Raw genomic sequence first — 16,580 nt, forward strand, 5'->3', positions numbered from 1 at the left:
CACTGACTTCATCTCAACACCTCATCCAAAATAAAGCCCTCCTTGGCAGTGGTAACAACCATTTTCTTGGGAAAGGTGGCACTTATACCCCGCTGTTTCCCGCAAAACATACATACTTAGCACTTGGGGATGTCTCACCGCTCACTCCTCCGCTGTCGGTAACTTTACCGTTCGGCATTCTGAACCCAAAGGTGATCATGCCGAACACTTTGACTTGTCGTTCCTTGAAACATGACCGCTCACCTCGATCGAAGGCCACGCTGGAACTCGGCAGTGCGTGAACTTGGTCGCACGGCGGATGCACTATTGAGGGCCAACTCCTGGATGGCTGCGGTGTCCAAGGGAGCATCGCTGCCGGGTGTAGATCAGGTTCGAACTTCCAGAGCACTCTGGTGAACGAAGCTTGATTGTAAGCTACCAACGGACATATCAGTCTCGTTGACTATCGCTCACGCGGGGTGACTGCGTCCACGCAAAGCCTGGGACGATTGTATACCTCCCCCATGTTTAGGTCTGTAAGCTAGGGAAGCACGGCATTCCAGTCTGCATCCGGGCCGCAGCTTTGGCCGCATCTCGCTCACCCCCACTCATCGCTATCAAACTAGCAGCAGGGCCAGTGCTATACCAAGGTTTCCTCAGATATAGCTACGAAGATAGGTCTATGACAATATTAGTAACCGGCTTTTCTGCCTATTTTTCAGGTGGCAGGAGTGGAAGAAAGCTTTAAAAAAATGAAAACCTGCTTACCATGATCTTGTCCATTCTCTCTCCTCTATCCCCACCAAAACCACCCCCCGACCACCATGTCACAGCAGCTCAACTGGTACTAGGATTAACCTCTCTCTGGTCCGCCAACCTTTGCGACGGTGGCGAAGCGTGCTTCACGAGACTGTCGAAATGCCTCTTTGCGTCAGATCCTGAAGGCTTGGGGGTATGAGAAAGCTGCACGAATTGTATCGACCGCTCTGTTTTTTGTGTGGCTTTTCCTCGAATGAAGGCTCGCAGGATCGGGATCGATGCAGCGATGACCGACATGGCGGGCTCCGCGGTACCAAAGATCTTCAAGTCCACAGTTGTGGCTGTTGACATGCTGTCAGATTCAAACCTGGGATAATAACTGCGGGCATCGGAGGGGGATAAGGGACGGCTGACTGACAGCGAATATCTGTGATGTCCTTCAGGGAGATGATCTTTAAGAACGCTATGATGCCTGAACTAATAGAGAACGAGTAGTTGGTGAGCGGATACTGATCATAGGGGGGACGGGGTTGTGCAATGCGTACAAGACGCCCATACTCATGGCGATCATTGCGCCAGTTTTCTCCCTCTTGTTTATCGAAGCGTTCCAAATGATCTTCCATGGGAGGATAGCAAGTGTGATATCCATCGCGCCGGAATACACTGGCCGCGTCCGTTAGCGAATCCCCGCAAGAGCTGAGTAGTCTTGCGCTCCTCCATAGCGCCGACCTACCACTCGTGAAGGTCTGGTAGTGTTCCATGGTATCCAATGTCGAGCATGAGCCCTCCATGTCGGAATACCAGAGTTTCGCAACCGGCCAGCAGCGCGTCCACATGATGGTGGCCGAAACGCCGAGGATGATGTTCACCGAGAGGATGATGAACCAGATAAACCACTTCAGCCACCCGTCGGAAAGGCGCAAGAGGGTGATGGCAAACGAGGTCTTGCTCCAGGCCGCTGCGAGAATGGCAGCCAAGCCCGCCGAGTACGACATCAGGGAACTCATGGGCATTTTGGTGGGGTCAACGTCCTGGGAGTGCATGCCGATGCCGAACTTGGTGCCTTCGGTGAGCATGGCCGACGAGACCAGGATGCAAATCTGTCATCGTAGTGCGCGACAGGTCGGATCAGCAACGAGAGCTCGGCCAAGGGAGGAGACGATAACGTAGCAAAGAGGTGTTGTGTTGTACATACCCAGCTGAGAACTAAGAAGTGGTCGTCCCACAAGAGCGATCGATGCCGGGTCAGTTTACAATAGATCCGCAACCCGAGAAAGACGCCCGACACAGCTGTCAACGCCCATATCGATGCCTCGAGCATCCCGGCGTAGTTCACGACTTCCTTGGGCGGTGGCCCATCCCGGCTTGCTAACCCGGCAAGGTCCATGGCAGCCGTCTTGCGCAAGTGGTGATGTTGGATCCACATCATGGGTGGGTGAGGAATGGGACTGTGAGGAGGGCAGCAAAGCACCACATCGAGGTGGGCCTGCATACCTCGAACTTGCCGAGACTCGCTTCTCCCAGGATACGGAAGCAAGGTAGGGTTCGTCGGCTGGTATTTGAACTTTGATTGCTTCCTTGCTCCATGTTGACTATGTACTAAGCACACTATTTTGCAGTCTAACTCCGAGGTCTCTCTCGGTGCGGAGCGGCCACCAGGCGGCCCGAAGGGCTGGAATCCGGGGCAGACGGAACGGCGGGAAGTGCAGGGGAATCCTGTTTCCCACTCACTTCACTTCGCTGAGCGGCTGCAGTGTCGATCACACCCATCAACAATCACTGCACAGTCACGCAAGGGGTCTGAGCGTAACCTTATCGTGGGCATAGTTAGGTTTGGGACGCTAGTTAATGGGATCGTGCTAGCCACCAAAGGCGAAGCGCTGCGCACGATTACTCCACAGCACTCCGGACATACCTTAGTTCTTACACTAGGTTGAGTATCAGCTTGCGAGCCAGTGGTGGCCTGTAGCGGCTGTGCCGCAAGCCCGTCCACCCCCGCCGCCACAAAATCTTTCAACGGCGACCTCAGTCGTTCCCCGTCGTGTCACATCTGACTGGCGTCAAGCAGTTGTTGCACCAGTGGGTTTGGTTCTACAGGCCCGAGCACCACCACTGGCAGTTGATTGGTTTTCTTCACATGAGGTTGTTAGAGTCGTGTATCTGCGGTTTTTGGCGCGATCATCAGCCCTCCATCAAAGTGTTAGGTGCCTCACGCCCCTCTCGCAAGAAGTTCCTGGATCGGCAAAGTTGTTGGCGCCCTCTCGCGATCAGTGCGCTGCGTGGCGCATCCCGGACGTAAGTCTCACCCCCGCGGACTCGGACCGACGGCGCCACGCCCAGAGAGAGATGAAGCGGCTGAACCACCGATGTCGAGTCACGAACGTTGGCGTAGTGTAGTTACAGCGCGCCATGGAGTTGGCAGACATGGCCTTCACTACCCCCTTGGAGCACGAATTGGATCACAGTAGGTAGTTGGAAGATGTTCGAGTTTCCAAAATCATCGCAATGAGAGTTGCCCAAACGAAAACCTGCCCTCTTCTTAGAACATAATATAGTTGAAATAATATCCCTCAGTGAAGGGGAACATCTTCAAGAGAAAGGACAATTCTCAAGAGAGAAAATATTTTAGGTAGGAGGGATCAACGCACGTTCTTCTAGGGTAAGTATTTCGGTCTGTAGGACTGTCTCTGACCAAGGAGACGGGCACTATGCCCATTCTTGCCGTCCACAATGGTGCGCTATGGTATCTGACTCTCCTTTAAAAAAAGCGAGAGTGGGTTTGCCTGCACATAGTGTACATACATTGGAGAGCAACCCGTGGCTGCCCGCTTCCCCAAGATCTGTGGGGAGGTTAGTACACACAAAGAAGGCACCCTCTCGGAGGAGCCGAGACATCGACCATGGCGGTACGTGAGGTTGTCGGCCCGAGTTGTGGTTGTCTAATGAAACCTAAGCCAAGGTCGTGGAAGGAGGGGAAACCCAGAACGCGGCAAGTTTGTGAGCCTCATGTCATCAAGGTGCGTTCCAAGACCGCTCGGAAGCAAGACCCCGCGTCATTCGGCGCATTCTTTCCGTTTCAGTATTCCAACTCAAAGATCTTGCACGGCGTTGCCCTGGTCCCGTTGGAGTCTCCGTCGTTGCCGAGATATCAGACGCCAGGCGTATGACTTGCGCTTGGGCAAGGAATGTTGCATCCGCAGTGAGGTGAGAGCGCTCCGGGTTTCAGTTCCCTTGAAGGCTGCCATTCATGATCAACCTGAGAGACCCACGGGATTGTTGGGGGTTAGGGTTGGAAGAGTGGAAGTGCCCCGCAGCGCTGTGTGGTTTGGTGGGGTCAACGCCGAGGGGCCAGACACGACCTGCGTTCTGTACTTTGTAATCCGTACCGACGCGTCAACAGGCTTGGATCGCGTCTTCCCAACCACCAGCCGCCGTCTCCCAGACCACGCCTCCCCTGAAACCAGGAAGGTGTACACGTACACTGCGCCCACACTCCCAATACCTCAATAAAACCAGTTCAGGTCAAATTATCCCGGCATGACAGTCCCAGAAAACGACCCGCCCACAGCGGCACCAGCAGCGGCGGGGTCGTCCTCCTCCAGTTCCCGCCACGAAGAGTATCAGTACCTCGATCTGGTCCGCGAGATTCTCGACCACGGCGAGCTCCGTCAAGACCGGTGAATCCACTCGCACTCGCACTCTTCTGCTTTGCTTCCCGGGATCGCTCACTTACTGACCCCGCCACTGCTTCCAGCACCGGCACCGGCACCTACTCCATCTTCGCCCCCCGACCGCTCAAATTCTCCCTCAACCGCGACGGCGTGCCCATCCTCCCGCTGCTGACCACGAAGCGCGTCTACACCAAAGCTGTGATCGCCGAGCTGCTCTGGTTCATCTCGGGCGACACCTCTTCGCACACGCTCTCCAAGCAGGGCGTCAAGATCTGGGACGGCAACGGCTCGCGCGAGTTTCTCGACAGCCTGGGGCTGACGGACCGCGAGGAGGGCGACCTGGGCCCCGTGTACGGCTTCCAGTGGCGGCACTTCGGCGCGCAGTACGTCGACGCCAAGACGGACTACACCGGCCAGGGCGTCGACCAGCTCGCCCGCATCATCCACACGCTGCGCACGAACCCCTACGACAGGCGCATGGTGCTGAGCGCCTGGAACCCGGCCGACATGCCGCGCATGGCGCTGCCGCCGTGCCACATGTTTGCGCAGTTCTACGTCTCCTTCCCCAACTCGCGCTCCCAACCGCAATCCCCACCACCAACCGATAATGACGACTCCTCCGCCTGCTCACCACCACAACAACAACAGCAACAACAACAAAAACCGCAAGGCCACCTACACTGCCAGCTGTACCAGCGCTCATGCGACATGGGACTCGGCGTGCCATTCAACATCGCGAGCTACGCGCTGCTGACGCACATGGTGGCGCGGGTGTGCGGCTTGGTGCCGGGGAGCCTGACGCACGTGATGGGGGACGCGCACGTGTACGTGAACCACGTGGCGGCGCTGCGGACGCAGCTGGCGCGGGAGCCGAGCGCGCCGTTCCCCGAGCTGGAGCTGGTCGACCGCGACGAGGAGCGCGGCGGCGGCATCGACGGCTGGCGCCCCGACGACTTCGTCATCAAGGGCTACAAGCCGCAGGCGCCGATCCCGATGGAGATGTCGGTTTAAATTGAGTACGGAATATCGGGTCATCGATTGGATGGGACCGGGACGGGGACAAGGGACGGGGACGGGGACAAGGGACGGGGACGGGGTGAGGGTGAGGGGTTGAGAAGACTTGGAGCGGGAGGAGGCATAAACAGGGAAGGGAGGAGAGGAGAGGAGAGGGAGCTCTGTGATGGGATTTATAAGCCTTGGGTATGGTCTTTTTTGGGATTGTCGAGCAGTGATGGGCTTTCTGATAGAGCGGTCGGTTGCGGACAAGTATGTCGCCATGAAAGACATCGCTGGCTTCCGTTACCCTGCGTCTTAACTGAATGAAGGACACATTCCTTATCAGGAACTCTTCGAGATGGGTGCTCAAATACTGTGGTGCAGTTGCCTAGGTACGTTGCGGTGACCCTGTTCCCACTCTGCATGATTCTCAACTTCTGCCCGACACGCACTCACACAGCGGAGACACAAAGATCGATCATCATAATAGCTGCCAGGAACCTTATGACCAACCAATGGGAATCTGTCTGTCTGTCTTTTCTGGCTGTCTAACTCAAGGTAGGTACCTCTCAAACCACCGTCTTGCGTAACCCCATGTAAAGTCTCCGTTTGCCTCTATCGCGCATTGTTGAAGCGAGATCAACGGCCTTGCTTACCCCTCTCTCCAACCTACGCCGTTTTCTTTTCAAGAACACAGATGCGGAAAATTTTTCCAAGGCAACGCGAGGAAAGCAGCATATAAAAGACCCGGTAGGATATCCCATGGTATCTTGGTCGTGCTTGCAGAAGATCACGGCATCCAGATCCCAAACCAATATTCTCGCCGGTTTAAGCAGAATCGCCATCAGCAGGCTTCGGGTGGACCGGCACCTCCTTGGACTGAGTGAAGTGTCTCGGCAGGCGGTTCTCGCCTTCGGAATAGGGGAAGCCTGCCTCCTCACGGGCCATGTCGTTGACCCACTTCTCGGAGCCCTTGAGGCCGCCCTTGCCGTGCTTCTCGACGCCGACCTCGTGCCACTTGGACGCGAGGTAGAACCAGGAGAGGGCATTGCCGACGGTGCCGACTTCGTCGGACACGCCTGTGCTGGCGGCTCGGCTCATCTTCTTCCAGAGCTCATCGTTGGTGAAGAGCTCCATCAAGTGGCCGGCCACGGCCTTCCAGTCGCCCGGGTTCACGAGGAAGCCGTTGACCTTGTCCTTGACCTGCAGCGGGATGCCGCCCGTGTTGGTGACGATGACAGGGCGGCCGGCATGCAGAGCCTCCGAAACCTTGACCTCGAAGCCCTCGCGGGTCGACAACTGCAGCACCACGTGGGCATTAGCCAGCAGGGTGTTGATCAGCTGATCGTTGGGGTCGAGGCGCATGACGCTGACATCCTTGATAAGATCGGGGTAGTACGTCTCGAGCTGGGCCATGGTCTGGTCGTAGATCAGGCTGGCATCGGGGTCGTCGACGGAGCCATTGCCGCAGATGACCAACTGCGGGACATCGGTGAGGCCCTCCTTCTCACACCGCCGGCGGAACTCGGCGTAGGAGTCGATTACAGTGGGGATGCCCTTGGAGGGATCGAAGCGGGCCACCTGGATGATGTACTTGCGCGCTGGCCAGTTAAGCTCAGTCCTGGGGTTGTCGTCAGCATCTCACCCGCCACTAGATGACCCCATCCACGCCGAGACAGAAGACACTTACATGCGCTGAGAGTGGCAGGCGACATTGTAGATGTGGCCATAGTACCCAGAGTCCCACTTGTTGAGATGCTTGTTGAGGCCGTCGAGCCAGTCCGTCGTGGCAGGGAGGTAGACAACCTTCTCGCGGGGGACGGTGTGGGGGACAAAGATGGGAATCGGGTGGCTGATGAACATGTCACACCCTTGGATGTTGCTCCACAGGAATTCCCAGATGTCGGCCTGAGGCGAGCCGGCCTTGGCGACCAGGTCGCTCCGAATCTGGATGTGGGACCGGTACAGAACCGGGCGGTCCGGCGTCGTCTTCTTGATAAGTGGGATGAGTCCCGGCATTTGCGGGTCATCAATCTGTTCTTGTCAGCATGCGTTGTCACAACGGTGAGCAGAGTACAAATCCCACCCCCACGCTACCAGGGGCAGGCTTGGTCATGTGCCAGGAGGTGCAGCGTGGGCGTGCATGAAGGAGGGTGGGAGAGACCGGGGTTCGGGGAAGAACTTCTCAGGCGTGCAGGGTGTCGCGAAAGTCCACAGCAAATCACTCACAATCACGACATCGGCGCCGCCTTCCTCGGGGGCGCGCAGCGGACCGCCCTCAGAGAACCAGTACCGGTTCGCATTGTCGGTGATCCAGTCAATGATGGCCTGTTTCTCCTCGGCCGAGACGCGCTGGTCCGGGTGACTAACACCCTGAAGAATGTTGTGGATGTTTTTGGTGATACGGAACACGCCAGGTCGAGGCTTCGGCACTATATCTTGTTAGTGCACGATTAACGATTAAGAGCAAGCGTGCCAGGACTGGGGCGTATTGCACTCACCGTACCAGGTCAAGTCGACGCCCATAAGACGCGCAAAGCGCACCAATGCGTGGCGCATGAGGGCAACGCCGCCACCCTGGGGCGTAGAGCTGAAGAAGGCGATCTTGGTCTTGTTGGCCCGGAGCTTCTTGGCGTAGGTCAACATGGTCTCCCATGTGGCAGTGCTGCAGGTGTCCTTGTGGTTCTGAACCGTCGTCAAATGGGCGCGGAATCCGGCGTCTGTCTGGACAATGCCGCGCCAGCCGACCTGAAGGAGAGGGACAAGGGAAGGGCCAAAGTTCCTTGGTCCAATGTCAGTGTCGAGTATGAACCAGGAGAAGGTGTGATTCAGGACTCACATAATGCACTTCCGTGCCATAGAGTCGGCCTGTTCATCGACGCGCTTAACATCCCAGAACGACTTCTCCTTGTGCTCGTCATCGGGCCGCATCACAATAGGCACGATGTCCAGCTCCAGCCACAGACGGGAGCACAGCGAAGGGCTCATGTACTTCAGGGTCGTGGGCAGACCGGCGCCAATGAACTTGGAGAAATTCTCGTGCTCGTACTTCTCGACCTCGGAGATCACGTAGTCCGCGATGAGATCGGCGCCCATCTTCATGGCATCGTCGAGCACGATGTGCTTGACCGAGAAATCGACCAAGTAGACCGTGTCGTGGATGGCCAGGGCCACGACAGCGGTGTGATCGTCGGAGAAGACAGCCGAAATGCCCAAAAAGAGCGTCTTCGTCGCGAGTTAGCCAGGGATCAAAGGAAACGTCTCGTTCGGTGTCCGAGAGCGGGACTTGTGCGACCGACCCAGCTCGCTCAGGGGAACATGGCATGCTTCAGCAACGAAAGTTGCGCTTGGCTGCCATCCCCGCAAACCGGTCGTCGCCTTCGGCAGAAAACATGAATTGGGGCCCAATCGACGGAGAAGTAGCGGTTTGCTGGTGGCGAAAGCTCGGAGTGCAAACTGCAGAGGGAAGCAGAGGGAAACAACTTACCGTGAGAGCAGGACCGAAGTGGCCCTCCTTCTCAACCAGCGTGCTCATCTGGCGCTTACGGTGCACCGAAGTGCCCGTCGAGAACTTGCGGCTCTTCTCGAACGCCATGATTGCGCGAATGAAGGGTCGGATGCTCTTGTGATGGTGGTGGCGGCGCCGGGATGGGTCGGTCGAGGAATCGTAGCCGCTGGAAGTCGGTGATGGTTCGCCGCTGGCAGGAGGCCGGACGTGGTCGCGCTCAAGCAGGCGGGGAGTAGGTGCGAGAGCACGAGTGGCAGAAGCTGCGCTTATAGTTCCGGAAGTTGGCGCCTGAGCTGCGGCAGTGGGCAAAGGAGAGAAAGAGGGCGGGGGTGGGGCAGGCGAGGAGTCTCGTGCCCGTGGTTGTGTTTGAGGTTGCGGTTGGGATGAAACAACGGCCACAGTTGAATGCTCTGGTTCCTGCCCCTCCTCAGGCTTTGTGGAATTGGTGCCGGAGTCGGGGCGTGGGCTGGGGTAACCTGCGCCGAGAGTAGGGCTCGAAAATACCAGGGAGTCGTGACTTTCGAGGCGGTGACGCAGGTCGCCTTGATGCAGCTGCTCGTGCAGCTGCAGGTCGGGGGTGGCCAGGCGGGGTGGGGCAGCTCCTTCCTGCCTCCCGCGAGTGCCGCCTCGGTCTGTAGATCCGTCGCTCATGATCTCACAAATTTCCGCTTTCCCGAGTCGTCACCTATTGCAGCGAAATTTGTCAACGCCTCGACTCGCTACTCGGAAACCTTGTGTACCAGGAGACGCGGGATCTTTTTGCGCTTCTTGCCCCTTCGAACGCCACCCGGATGTAGGACACATGACACACACCACCCCGCGATCGGGTCAGCCCATAGCTGCAAACGCGCCAGCTTCTCCGCTGTCGGCCAGACAGAGAACAAGCCAACGGGGGAGCCAGGGTGAAACCCGTCTGTTCGCATGCCGCAACCCGGCGGCGAGTCCGACGGGGCCATTGGACGCAGACTGCCACGTCCACGGCTTGCTGTCGGTGCTCGTGCATGGGATGCGGCTAACAAAGTCGGTGAACGAACCAACCATCAAACCATGCTGTGCCAGCTGTGGTCCTAACCAGGTGCGGCAAAGGGACTGGCTGGCTGTGATAGCGTATATCAAGGGTGAGGTGAGGGGCAGCGCAAGCTGGGGCTAATGAACCGGGGAGAGCAAAGCACGGGGGGCACGGTTTGGAACCCGACTTACACGGACGGGCCTGCTGTCTTCCAGGGGTACCCAGCTGAGCTGGCGGTGAGATCCGAGATGGGTATTCGGATGTGGTGGCCTGCCGGAGGTCCTGCCGGCTGGTCTTACTGCAGTGTCCGGGCTTTCCGTTCAGGTGGGAGACGCAACGTTGTCGGTTGCTTGGCAGCCACTGAGTCCCCCAGTAAGCGTCTCCGGTGAATTTCGCCGAGCAAAGTTCCCACAATGTTTCTCACCGATCCCTGGGGATACTCAACCTAAAACAGATTGTATTTATTTACCTACTGTGCCTACTACCGACGCAGGCGAAGCGTTGCCTGTTATGGTGATGTCACCAGCGAGACAATCCAAGTCGTGCTGCTTGTTGTTGGCGGCGATGGTGGGGTCGCCCGCATGGATGGGCCACAGTACGGATTACCTAGACGGCGGGTGTGGGGAAGACGGGTATTAGCGACGGCTCCACTGTGGGTTGATAGGGTCGCAACGGCTCGAAGCTGGCGGCACGGACGGTTCTGGCCCGAAAAACAGAGGACAACTTGCGAGAAGACGGATTCTCAAGATTGACGCTTCATGTCAGGACTCAGGTGGACGCGAGAGCTGAATGACGGACCTCCCAGTCAACATTTCAAGCTATTATACTTGCGTCTCGCTCACCAACGGCCAGTGTCATACGATGCTGCAGACACCGGGGACGATTTTTGACACGCCACTTTCCGCTCCCGTCTCCAGGGCCGACAGGAGCGGCCACGGTGCAAACGAATCACTGGAAGCGAATATAGCCATAATGTGTCTTAGTGTCATGTATTGGTCGTTCCAGATTTCGAAAAGAAAGATCCAGACGTGCTTGCTGCCCGCCGAACAGTCGTGACCCGGATGCATATTCCTGTTGGGATGCCCAATGCAACTTTGTCGGCATCAGGAGATACCTCCCAGTGCATTGGTGCCTGTTTGTTGGTGGTAAAATCCACTGGCAACGAAGGACGGCAACTACATGAGGCTCGCTGCAACGGTATTGCCGACGCAGGTCTCAACTAAGAAAAATTTTGCCCAAGTAAACATCAAAAAAAGGTCTATCGGAGGTAATATTCGAGAATTATCTCCGTGTCGTTTGACATGTCTGTATATTAGAGCTGCATTTCTTGGTGAAAAAGAGAGCCACCGACAGGGAGTGGAGTCGAGGTAAGATACGAACTGCAGAGTTTCGTTTTATTACACGAATTATTGTAATAGTACACACAATGCAGCACTTGTACTTCCTCTGGCAATGTCTTTTTCAGCTTTGGACGCCGACTTCGCAAAGATTTGGACGGGACACAGTGGGGCAGCGGCTGCTGAGCTGGCGTGTGACGACAGAGAGCTGGAAGAAATGGTGGTTTGGCGTACCGATGTTCTGGTGGGTTGGGCTGCGACTTGCCCGAGAAATACGGAGCTTGGCCATCCGCCCCGTGCCTCCGACCGGAGCCCCCTTGCCGAGCAGTTGGCTGAAATACGCGGGATCTGAAAACCGTTCAAGCGTGCTTCGGAATTGAGTGGTTGGCGCCCGTGTTTGAGAGAACGAACACTTGCGAAAAGAAGTCTGAACTGTCTGGCCGCAGCTGGGATCGAAAAGCAGTGCCGCTGGCGCAAGCACCAACGGGACCGACGCCCACCGGTATACGGGATCATGGCACGCTCGGGATAAGCACTCTGACAGACATAGAAAAAGGTGTTTTCGACTTGCAATTCACCCGTTGCACACTACATCAAAACACACATCCCGAACTCGCGCTAAGCCTCACACAAAGCCTCTTAGGACTTCTCGAACCGTGCGGCAACCGTCTTCCAGTTGATCACATTCCAGATGGCCTCGAAGTACTCGGCCTTGCGGTTCTGGTACTGGAGGTAGTAGGCGTGCTCCCAGGCGTCGATGCCCAGCAGCGGCACGTACGGGCCCGTGACGGGGTCCTGGTTGGCGCGCGTCACCAGGCCCAGCGTGCCGGCCGACTTGTCCTTGACCAGCCACGCCCAGCCGCTGCCCTGAATCCCGGCGAGCGCGGTGTTCATCTGCTTGCGGAAGGTCTCGAAGGAGCCGAAGTCGGAGTCAATCGCTTTCTGTTCAGCAAGCCGAGTTAGTCCGTGTGTTTTTCTTTCCAGCGGTGGAGTGGCTGCTGTATGAGAGACGCACCTTGAGCGCTCCGTCGGGCTCGCCGCCGCCCTCCCGGTTGGCCGGCGCCAGGTTCTCCCAGAACAGGCTGTGGTTGACGTGGCCGCCGCCGTGGAAGTTGAGGAGCGGCGCAACCGACGCCGCCTTGGTGAACTCGCCCTTGCTCTCGGCCTCGGCAATGGTCTCGAGAGCGCTGTTGAGGCCGTTCACGTAGGTCTGGTGGTGCTTCGCGTGGTGCAGCTCCATGATTTTGCCCGAGATATACGGCTCGAGGGCACCGTAGTCGTCTGCAGAAGTGGGTCGGTTAGTCATCGTCACCTCTGCGCCAGGCACTGTCGGCGTCGTGCTTGAATCATTGGATGCTTGGAGTGTGCGGTGAATTTAACTGACGCCTCAAAATCACTTACACGGTAGGTCGGGGAGCGTTGCCTTGCCGCGCACGAAGCTCGTGCTGGCCATGGCGACCGCGGGCTTCCGGATTCCGGAAGCTCGAAGAGCTCCGCGCAGGGCAGGAGCAGTGCGAAGCAGCGTCGAAGCCATGGTGGTGCTGGTGTTCTGGTTGATGAAACGTCAATTGATTGTCACGAAGTGCCAGAAGTGAGATGCTCGGGCATCAGCTTACTACTGCGAAGTTGGAAGAGTGCCGCAGAGCCGAGTTTCGCGCTGCCAAACCTTGCTCGGCGATCCGTCGAAGCTCGGTGGAAGCTTCGGCAACTTCACAATTTCGTCATGGCCCCACACCTCCTGCGCCGGTCGTCCAAGACAGGATTCGCTGTGGCTAGCGTGATTGGTTTGTGGCTGGCGCATACCTGAACGAATGATTGGTTAGCCACATCCGCGCCTCCAAGCAATTGCTGGTGATGTTGCTGCTTCCTTCGACATTTCTCGTTCCCTGAATCCCGCCAACGTGTTGCCAAAATGTCTTACTACGACATTGACTCTATTCTTACCGATGCCGAGGTAAAGCGCCCATAGTCGGCCACTCCCTCTTGAGAAAACCGACACTAAGAGTTCCTCAATGACGTAGAAAATCCCCTGCACCTTCCAGCTCGATGTCCCGGATCTGGGCTACCTTGACAACACTCCGACGCAACCGTTAAAGAGCGGCACGAAAGTCGGCCTACCGCTCTGGCTCGCCGAGATGCTCGCCATCGCGAACACTGGTGACGTCGAGGGCAAGTCCTTCGTCTCGTTTGACCTTCCACGAGCACTGGGAAACGACGTCCTCCAAGCGCTTAAGGCCGACCCTCGCGCTGTGCCCTTACGGGACCAGAGCGCACATTTTTACGCACTGGCTACACGCATGATGGAGCTGTCGGAGGAACAGGAATTGCCAGCCGTCCTACGCAGAACGTTTGTTACCCGCGCGTCCGAGATTGCGCTGCATGCCCGCAAAGTAGGCGGTGTTGGGCACAGCAAAGGCAAAGGCGCGGCTGAAGAGGGGAGCAATCTTGGTATTGGCGGTGCCGGGGACGAGTTCTTGAGGGGCCTGGACGAATGGGAAAGGAATTTGTTCCGCAAGGCCCATGATGGGGCAAAAGCTGGCAAGGAGTGGATGGAAGGGGTCAAGAAGCATTGAGCTGCTTGCACCATCTGGCGCTCTAGCCACGGTGCTGCAGCCGCTTTTGGGGGTGTTCCGCCGCCAGGCTTGCCCTCCGAAAGAGCACCAGCAACGACGACCGACCTCGCTCCCATGCGCGAAGCGGCGGTCCGACAGGCCTCCTGAGAAACTCGGGGATTCGGACCGCCCAAAACCTTTGCAGGCAACGCTCGCGGGGCCTGGGGTATCTCCACACGTTGGACACCGAACCCAGGTCTTAACCTGGAAGCTCTTGCCTGGCTTCCAACAAACAGCAGCAACGCCCACCGGAGGGTCTTGAGCTTCCCTTTTACCCCCGCGCCCGCCGCCTTCATCGCTGCGGTTCCATTTCTCTGCCTTTGAGTTTGCAGTCGTCGAAGGTTTGAGTCACCCCGCGCTGGAGATGATTGACCCCACATAGGGCTGCGTGTTGAACGTGGGATGCCGCCTCCTGCATTTCTGTTGCGTTTTTTGCCCCAACAAATTGAGAGCTAAGCAGGCCCCGCTTGCACCCAGCTCAAAGTTACGCCGTACTTTCAAACTACTTCCCAGTTCTCACAATTGCTGCTTCAGCACAGCGCCACAACATGAGAGTTTCGCTCCCACCGGTCTTGCTGCGGGCTGCCCGCGCGCAGCTGGCCCCTGTCGCTCGTCTTGGCAGCTCCGAGGCCCGCATGTCAACAATTGCCGCGGGGCAGACCGTTCCATCGCCAGGAGCCCCTCCCCCGCCAGCTCCTCAACAACCACACCACCAAGCGACGACACCACAGCAGGATGCAGAACGCCAGCGCAGAGCCAGGCGAATCCTGCGGGAAGCCGTCGCGGCGACGGCGCCGAGGCACGACTGGACGAGGGAGGAGGTTTCGGCCATCTTTTACCAACCGTTGATGGAATTGGCGTTTCAAGCTGTGAGCTTCTGAGCTACTCACGCTGCGCAAGACCACTACAGCGTCTGACCTCTCTTGAAAAAGGCCACTGTTCATCGCAGATTCCACAACCCCGCCGAAGTCCAGCTTTGCACCTTGATGAACATCAAGACCGGCGGCTGCACCGAAGACTGCTCTTACTGCGCCCAGTCAACCCGCTACCAGAAAGGAACCGGCCTCCAAGCCAAGCGCCTCGAGACGGTCGAGTCCGTTCTCGAAGCCGCCCGCATTGCGAAAGAGAATGGCAGCACACGGTTCTGCATGGGCGCGGCATGGCGCGACATGCGCGGCCGCAAGAACAGCCTGCGCAACATCAAGGAGATGATATCCGGCGTGCGGGCGATGGGCATGGAAGCGTGCGTGACGCTCGGCATGATCGATGAGGAGCAGGCCAGGGAACTCAAGGAAGCGGGGCTCACGGCGTACAACCACAACCTCGACACCAGTCGCGAGTTCTACCCCAGCATCATCTCGACTCGCACCTACGACGAACGGCTGAAGACGCTCGGCCACGTCCGCGACGCCGGGATCAACGTCTGTTCCGGCGGCATTCTGGGGCTGGGCGAGACGTCCGAGGACCGCATCGGCCTGCTGCACACCGTGGCGACGCTGCCCAGCCACCCCGAGAGCTTCCCGGTCAACGCGCTCGTGCCCATCAAGGGCACGCCGCTGGGGGACCGGAAGCCGATCGAGTTCACCAGCATGCTCCGCACCATCGCCGCTGCCCGGATCCTGATGCCCGCCACTATCATCCGCATAGCCGCGGGGAGGAAAACGATGCCCGAGGAGCAGCAGGCGCTCTGCTTCATGGCGGGGGCCAACGCCATCTTCACCGGCGAGAAGATGCTGACCACCGAGTGCAACGGATGGGACGAGGACGCGGCCATGTTCGGCCGCTGGGGTCTCGAGCCGATGAAGAGCTTCCAGAAGTCGCCGGCGCCGGCCGGCGACGTTGCGGGCCGGGAGTGAGGGTTTACCTGTCTGTGAAGTGAAGGTCTCCCAAAAGGGTGGTTGGGATGGGGATGGCTTCTCTCGCGGTCCGTCCCCCCCAGGACACCAGCTTTGCGCTTCAATGCCAAAGCCCTGTTGTCATGTAACCTCCATCCCCATCATTCAATATGCTCCTGTCTTGTCGTTGCTGTCTTCCACCGCGCCACTGTCTTTCCATCGCAGCCGTCGCCTCCCGCATGCGAGATCCTTCGTAGTGACGGGATAGGGAGGGATACGTTCTTGTCGCAACCCTCCCTACGTAACTCTTCTCCCTCGTATCGTTCGGCGCCAGTTAAGGGGCAAGCGGCGGAATGCACGACAAACCATTCCAGGCTTCCCGCCTTGTCTCTACCTAACTACACAGTAACCTGCACCACCCGATCTGAGCTGAGCAGCAAGCGTGAGCTTCACCTGCGATTGGCTCGACTGTGTAACTGACTTGCTTGCACGTGTTTGAGATTGGCGACGGTTCCCCACCATTGCAGTCGCGTCACCCTTCTCTCACTGTGGATCAAGGGTTGGCAGAAAACCGAGATGAGCGTGCGTGGCCACCGCGCTAGTCATTCGGCTGCCCCTCGTCTGAAGTTCGGTGCATCAGACTGTGGTCCCCAGTTTTGGCAGCGGCAAGGAAGCGCAATTGAACACAAGTACGGATAGTCAAGACTGTTCGTGTTTTGGCACTCGGAGAGTGTATGTACGGCCCTGCCTGTGGCTGACATTTTCTTGTTTCTTGGATGCCTGAAAACACGAAATCCGCGTTGAGGCTTTGCCCACGCAAGCCGTTCCAGCTGCTGGGGACTCGAGTGGGCCTGTGGGTCCGCCAGCGTCCAAC

General features: G+C 57.9%; 6 protein-coding genes across 6 annotated transcripts; 3 read left to right on the top strand and 3 right to left on the bottom strand.

The window, feature by feature from the left end:
* Positions 1 to 951: 951 nt before the first annotated feature.
* THITE_30931 (uncharacterized protein) lies at positions 952 to 2,071 on the bottom strand (the record flags this gene model as incomplete). The annotated part of the gene is made up of 5 exons (XM_003654656.1): positions 952 to 1,079; positions 1,157 to 1,215; positions 1,284 to 1,401; positions 1,472 to 1,838; positions 1,934 to 2,071. Coding segments are annotated over 5 exons (810 nt in total), but the record flags the coding sequence as incomplete, so codon positions are not given.
* Positions 2,072 to 4,116: 2,045 nt separating this feature from the next.
* THITE_2117859 (uncharacterized protein) lies at positions 4,117 to 5,508 on the top strand. Its single transcript, XM_003654657.1, has 2 exons — positions 4,117 to 4,415; positions 4,493 to 5,508. Exons 1-2 carry the CDS (start codon positions 4,276 to 4,278, stop codon positions 5,418 to 5,420), a joined length of 1,068 nt encoding a protein of 355 aa, XP_003654705.1. The 5' UTR covers positions 4,117 to 4,275; the 3' UTR covers positions 5,421 to 5,508.
* A 423-nt stretch (positions 5,509 to 5,931) lies between these two features.
* Positions 5,932 to 9,176, bottom strand: THITE_2117861 (glycosyltransferase family 4 protein). Its single transcript, XM_003654658.1, has 6 exons — positions 8,705 to 9,176; positions 8,245 to 8,630; positions 7,907 to 8,187; positions 7,635 to 7,837; positions 7,096 to 7,439; positions 5,932 to 7,026 (listed from the first exon to the last, which is right to left on the bottom strand). Exons 2-6 carry the CDS (start codon positions 8,505 to 8,507, stop codon positions 6,234 to 6,236), a joined length of 1,884 nt encoding a protein of 627 aa, XP_003654706.1. The 5' UTR covers positions 8,508 to 8,630; positions 8,705 to 9,176; the 3' UTR covers positions 5,932 to 6,233.
* A 2,592-nt stretch (positions 9,177 to 11,768) lies between these two features.
* Positions 11,769 to 12,980, bottom strand: THITE_2117870 (uncharacterized protein). Its single transcript, XM_003654659.1, has 3 exons — positions 12,661 to 12,980; positions 12,275 to 12,540; positions 11,769 to 12,201 (listed from the first exon to the last, which is right to left on the bottom strand). The coding sequence occupies exons 1-3, from the start codon at positions 12,791 to 12,793 to the stop codon at positions 11,899 to 11,901; spliced, it is 702 nt and encodes a 233-aa protein (XP_003654707.1). The 5' UTR covers positions 12,794 to 12,980; the 3' UTR covers positions 11,769 to 11,898.
* A 128-nt stretch (positions 12,981 to 13,108) lies between these two features.
* On the top strand, positions 13,109 to 14,126 carry THITE_2117872 (uncharacterized protein). The gene is made up of 2 exons (XM_003654660.1): positions 13,109 to 13,213; positions 13,281 to 14,126. The coding sequence occupies exons 1-2, from the start codon at positions 13,172 to 13,174 to the stop codon at positions 13,830 to 13,832; spliced, it is 594 nt and encodes a 197-aa protein (XP_003654708.1). The 5' UTR covers positions 13,109 to 13,171; the 3' UTR covers positions 13,833 to 14,126.
* On the top strand, positions 14,127 to 16,165 carry THITE_2117874 (uncharacterized protein). The gene is made up of 2 exons (XM_003654661.1): positions 14,127 to 14,740; positions 14,804 to 16,165. The coding sequence occupies exons 1-2, from the start codon at positions 14,420 to 14,422 to the stop codon at positions 15,725 to 15,727; spliced, it is 1,245 nt and encodes a 414-aa protein (XP_003654709.1). The 5' UTR covers positions 14,127 to 14,419; the 3' UTR covers positions 15,728 to 16,165.
* Positions 16,166 to 16,580: the final 415 nt, after the last annotated feature.

This window comes from Thermothielavioides terrestris, chromosome 3 (assembly GCF_000226115.1).
Source record: "Thermothielavioides terrestris NRRL 8126 chromosome 3, complete sequence".
NCBI classification, from domain to species: Eukaryota; Fungi; Ascomycota; class Sordariomycetes; order Sordariales; family Chaetomiaceae; genus Thermothielavioides; species Thermothielavioides terrestris.

Bases quoted from the DNA above. Each gene is read 5' to 3' on its own strand.
- THITE_2117859 (XM_003654657.1), top strand. From the start codon at position 4,276: ATGACAGTCCCAGAAAACGACCCGCCCACAGCGGCACCAGCAGCGGCG. The intron at 4,416-4,492 runs GTGAATCCACTC...CACTGCTTCCAG, and splicing joins GGCGAGCTCCGTCAAGACCG to CACCGGCACCGGCACCTACT.
- THITE_2117861 (XM_003654658.1), bottom strand. From the start codon at position 8,507: ATGAAGATGGGCGCCGATCTCATCGCGGACTACGTGATCTCCGAGGTC. The intron at 8,188-8,244 runs GTGAGTCCTGAA...CATTGGACCAAG, and splicing joins ATGGCACGGAAGTGCATTAT to GAACTTTGGCCCTTCCCTTG. The intron at 7,838-7,906 runs GTGAGTGCAATA...AACAAGATATAG, and splicing joins CGTCGACTTGACCTGGTACG to TGCCGAAGCCTCGACCTGGC.
- THITE_2117870 (XM_003654659.1), bottom strand. From the start codon at position 12,793: ATGGCTTCGACGCTGCTTCGCACTGCTCCTGCCCTGCGCGGAGCTCTT. The intron at 12,541-12,660 runs GTAAGTGATTTT...CCACTTCTGCAG, and splicing joins AACGCTCCCCGACCTACCGT to ACGACTACGGTGCCCTCGAG. The intron at 12,202-12,274 runs GTGCGTCTCTCA...CTTGCTGAACAG, and splicing joins AGCCCGACGGAGCGCTCAAG to AAAGCGATTGACTCCGACTT.
- THITE_2117872 (XM_003654660.1), top strand. From the start codon at position 13,172: ATGTCTTACTACGACATTGACTCTATTCTTACCGATGCCGAG. The intron at 13,214-13,280 runs GTAAAGCGCCCA...TCAATGACGTAG, and splicing joins CTATTCTTACCGATGCCGAG to AAAATCCCCTGCACCTTCCA.
- THITE_2117874 (XM_003654661.1), top strand. From the start codon at position 14,420: ATGAGAGTTTCGCTCCCACCGGTCTTGCTGCGGGCTGCCCGCGCGCAG. The intron at 14,741-14,803 runs GTGAGCTTCTGA...CTCTTGAAAAAG, and splicing joins TGGAATTGGCGTTTCAAGCT to GCCACTGTTCATCGCAGATT.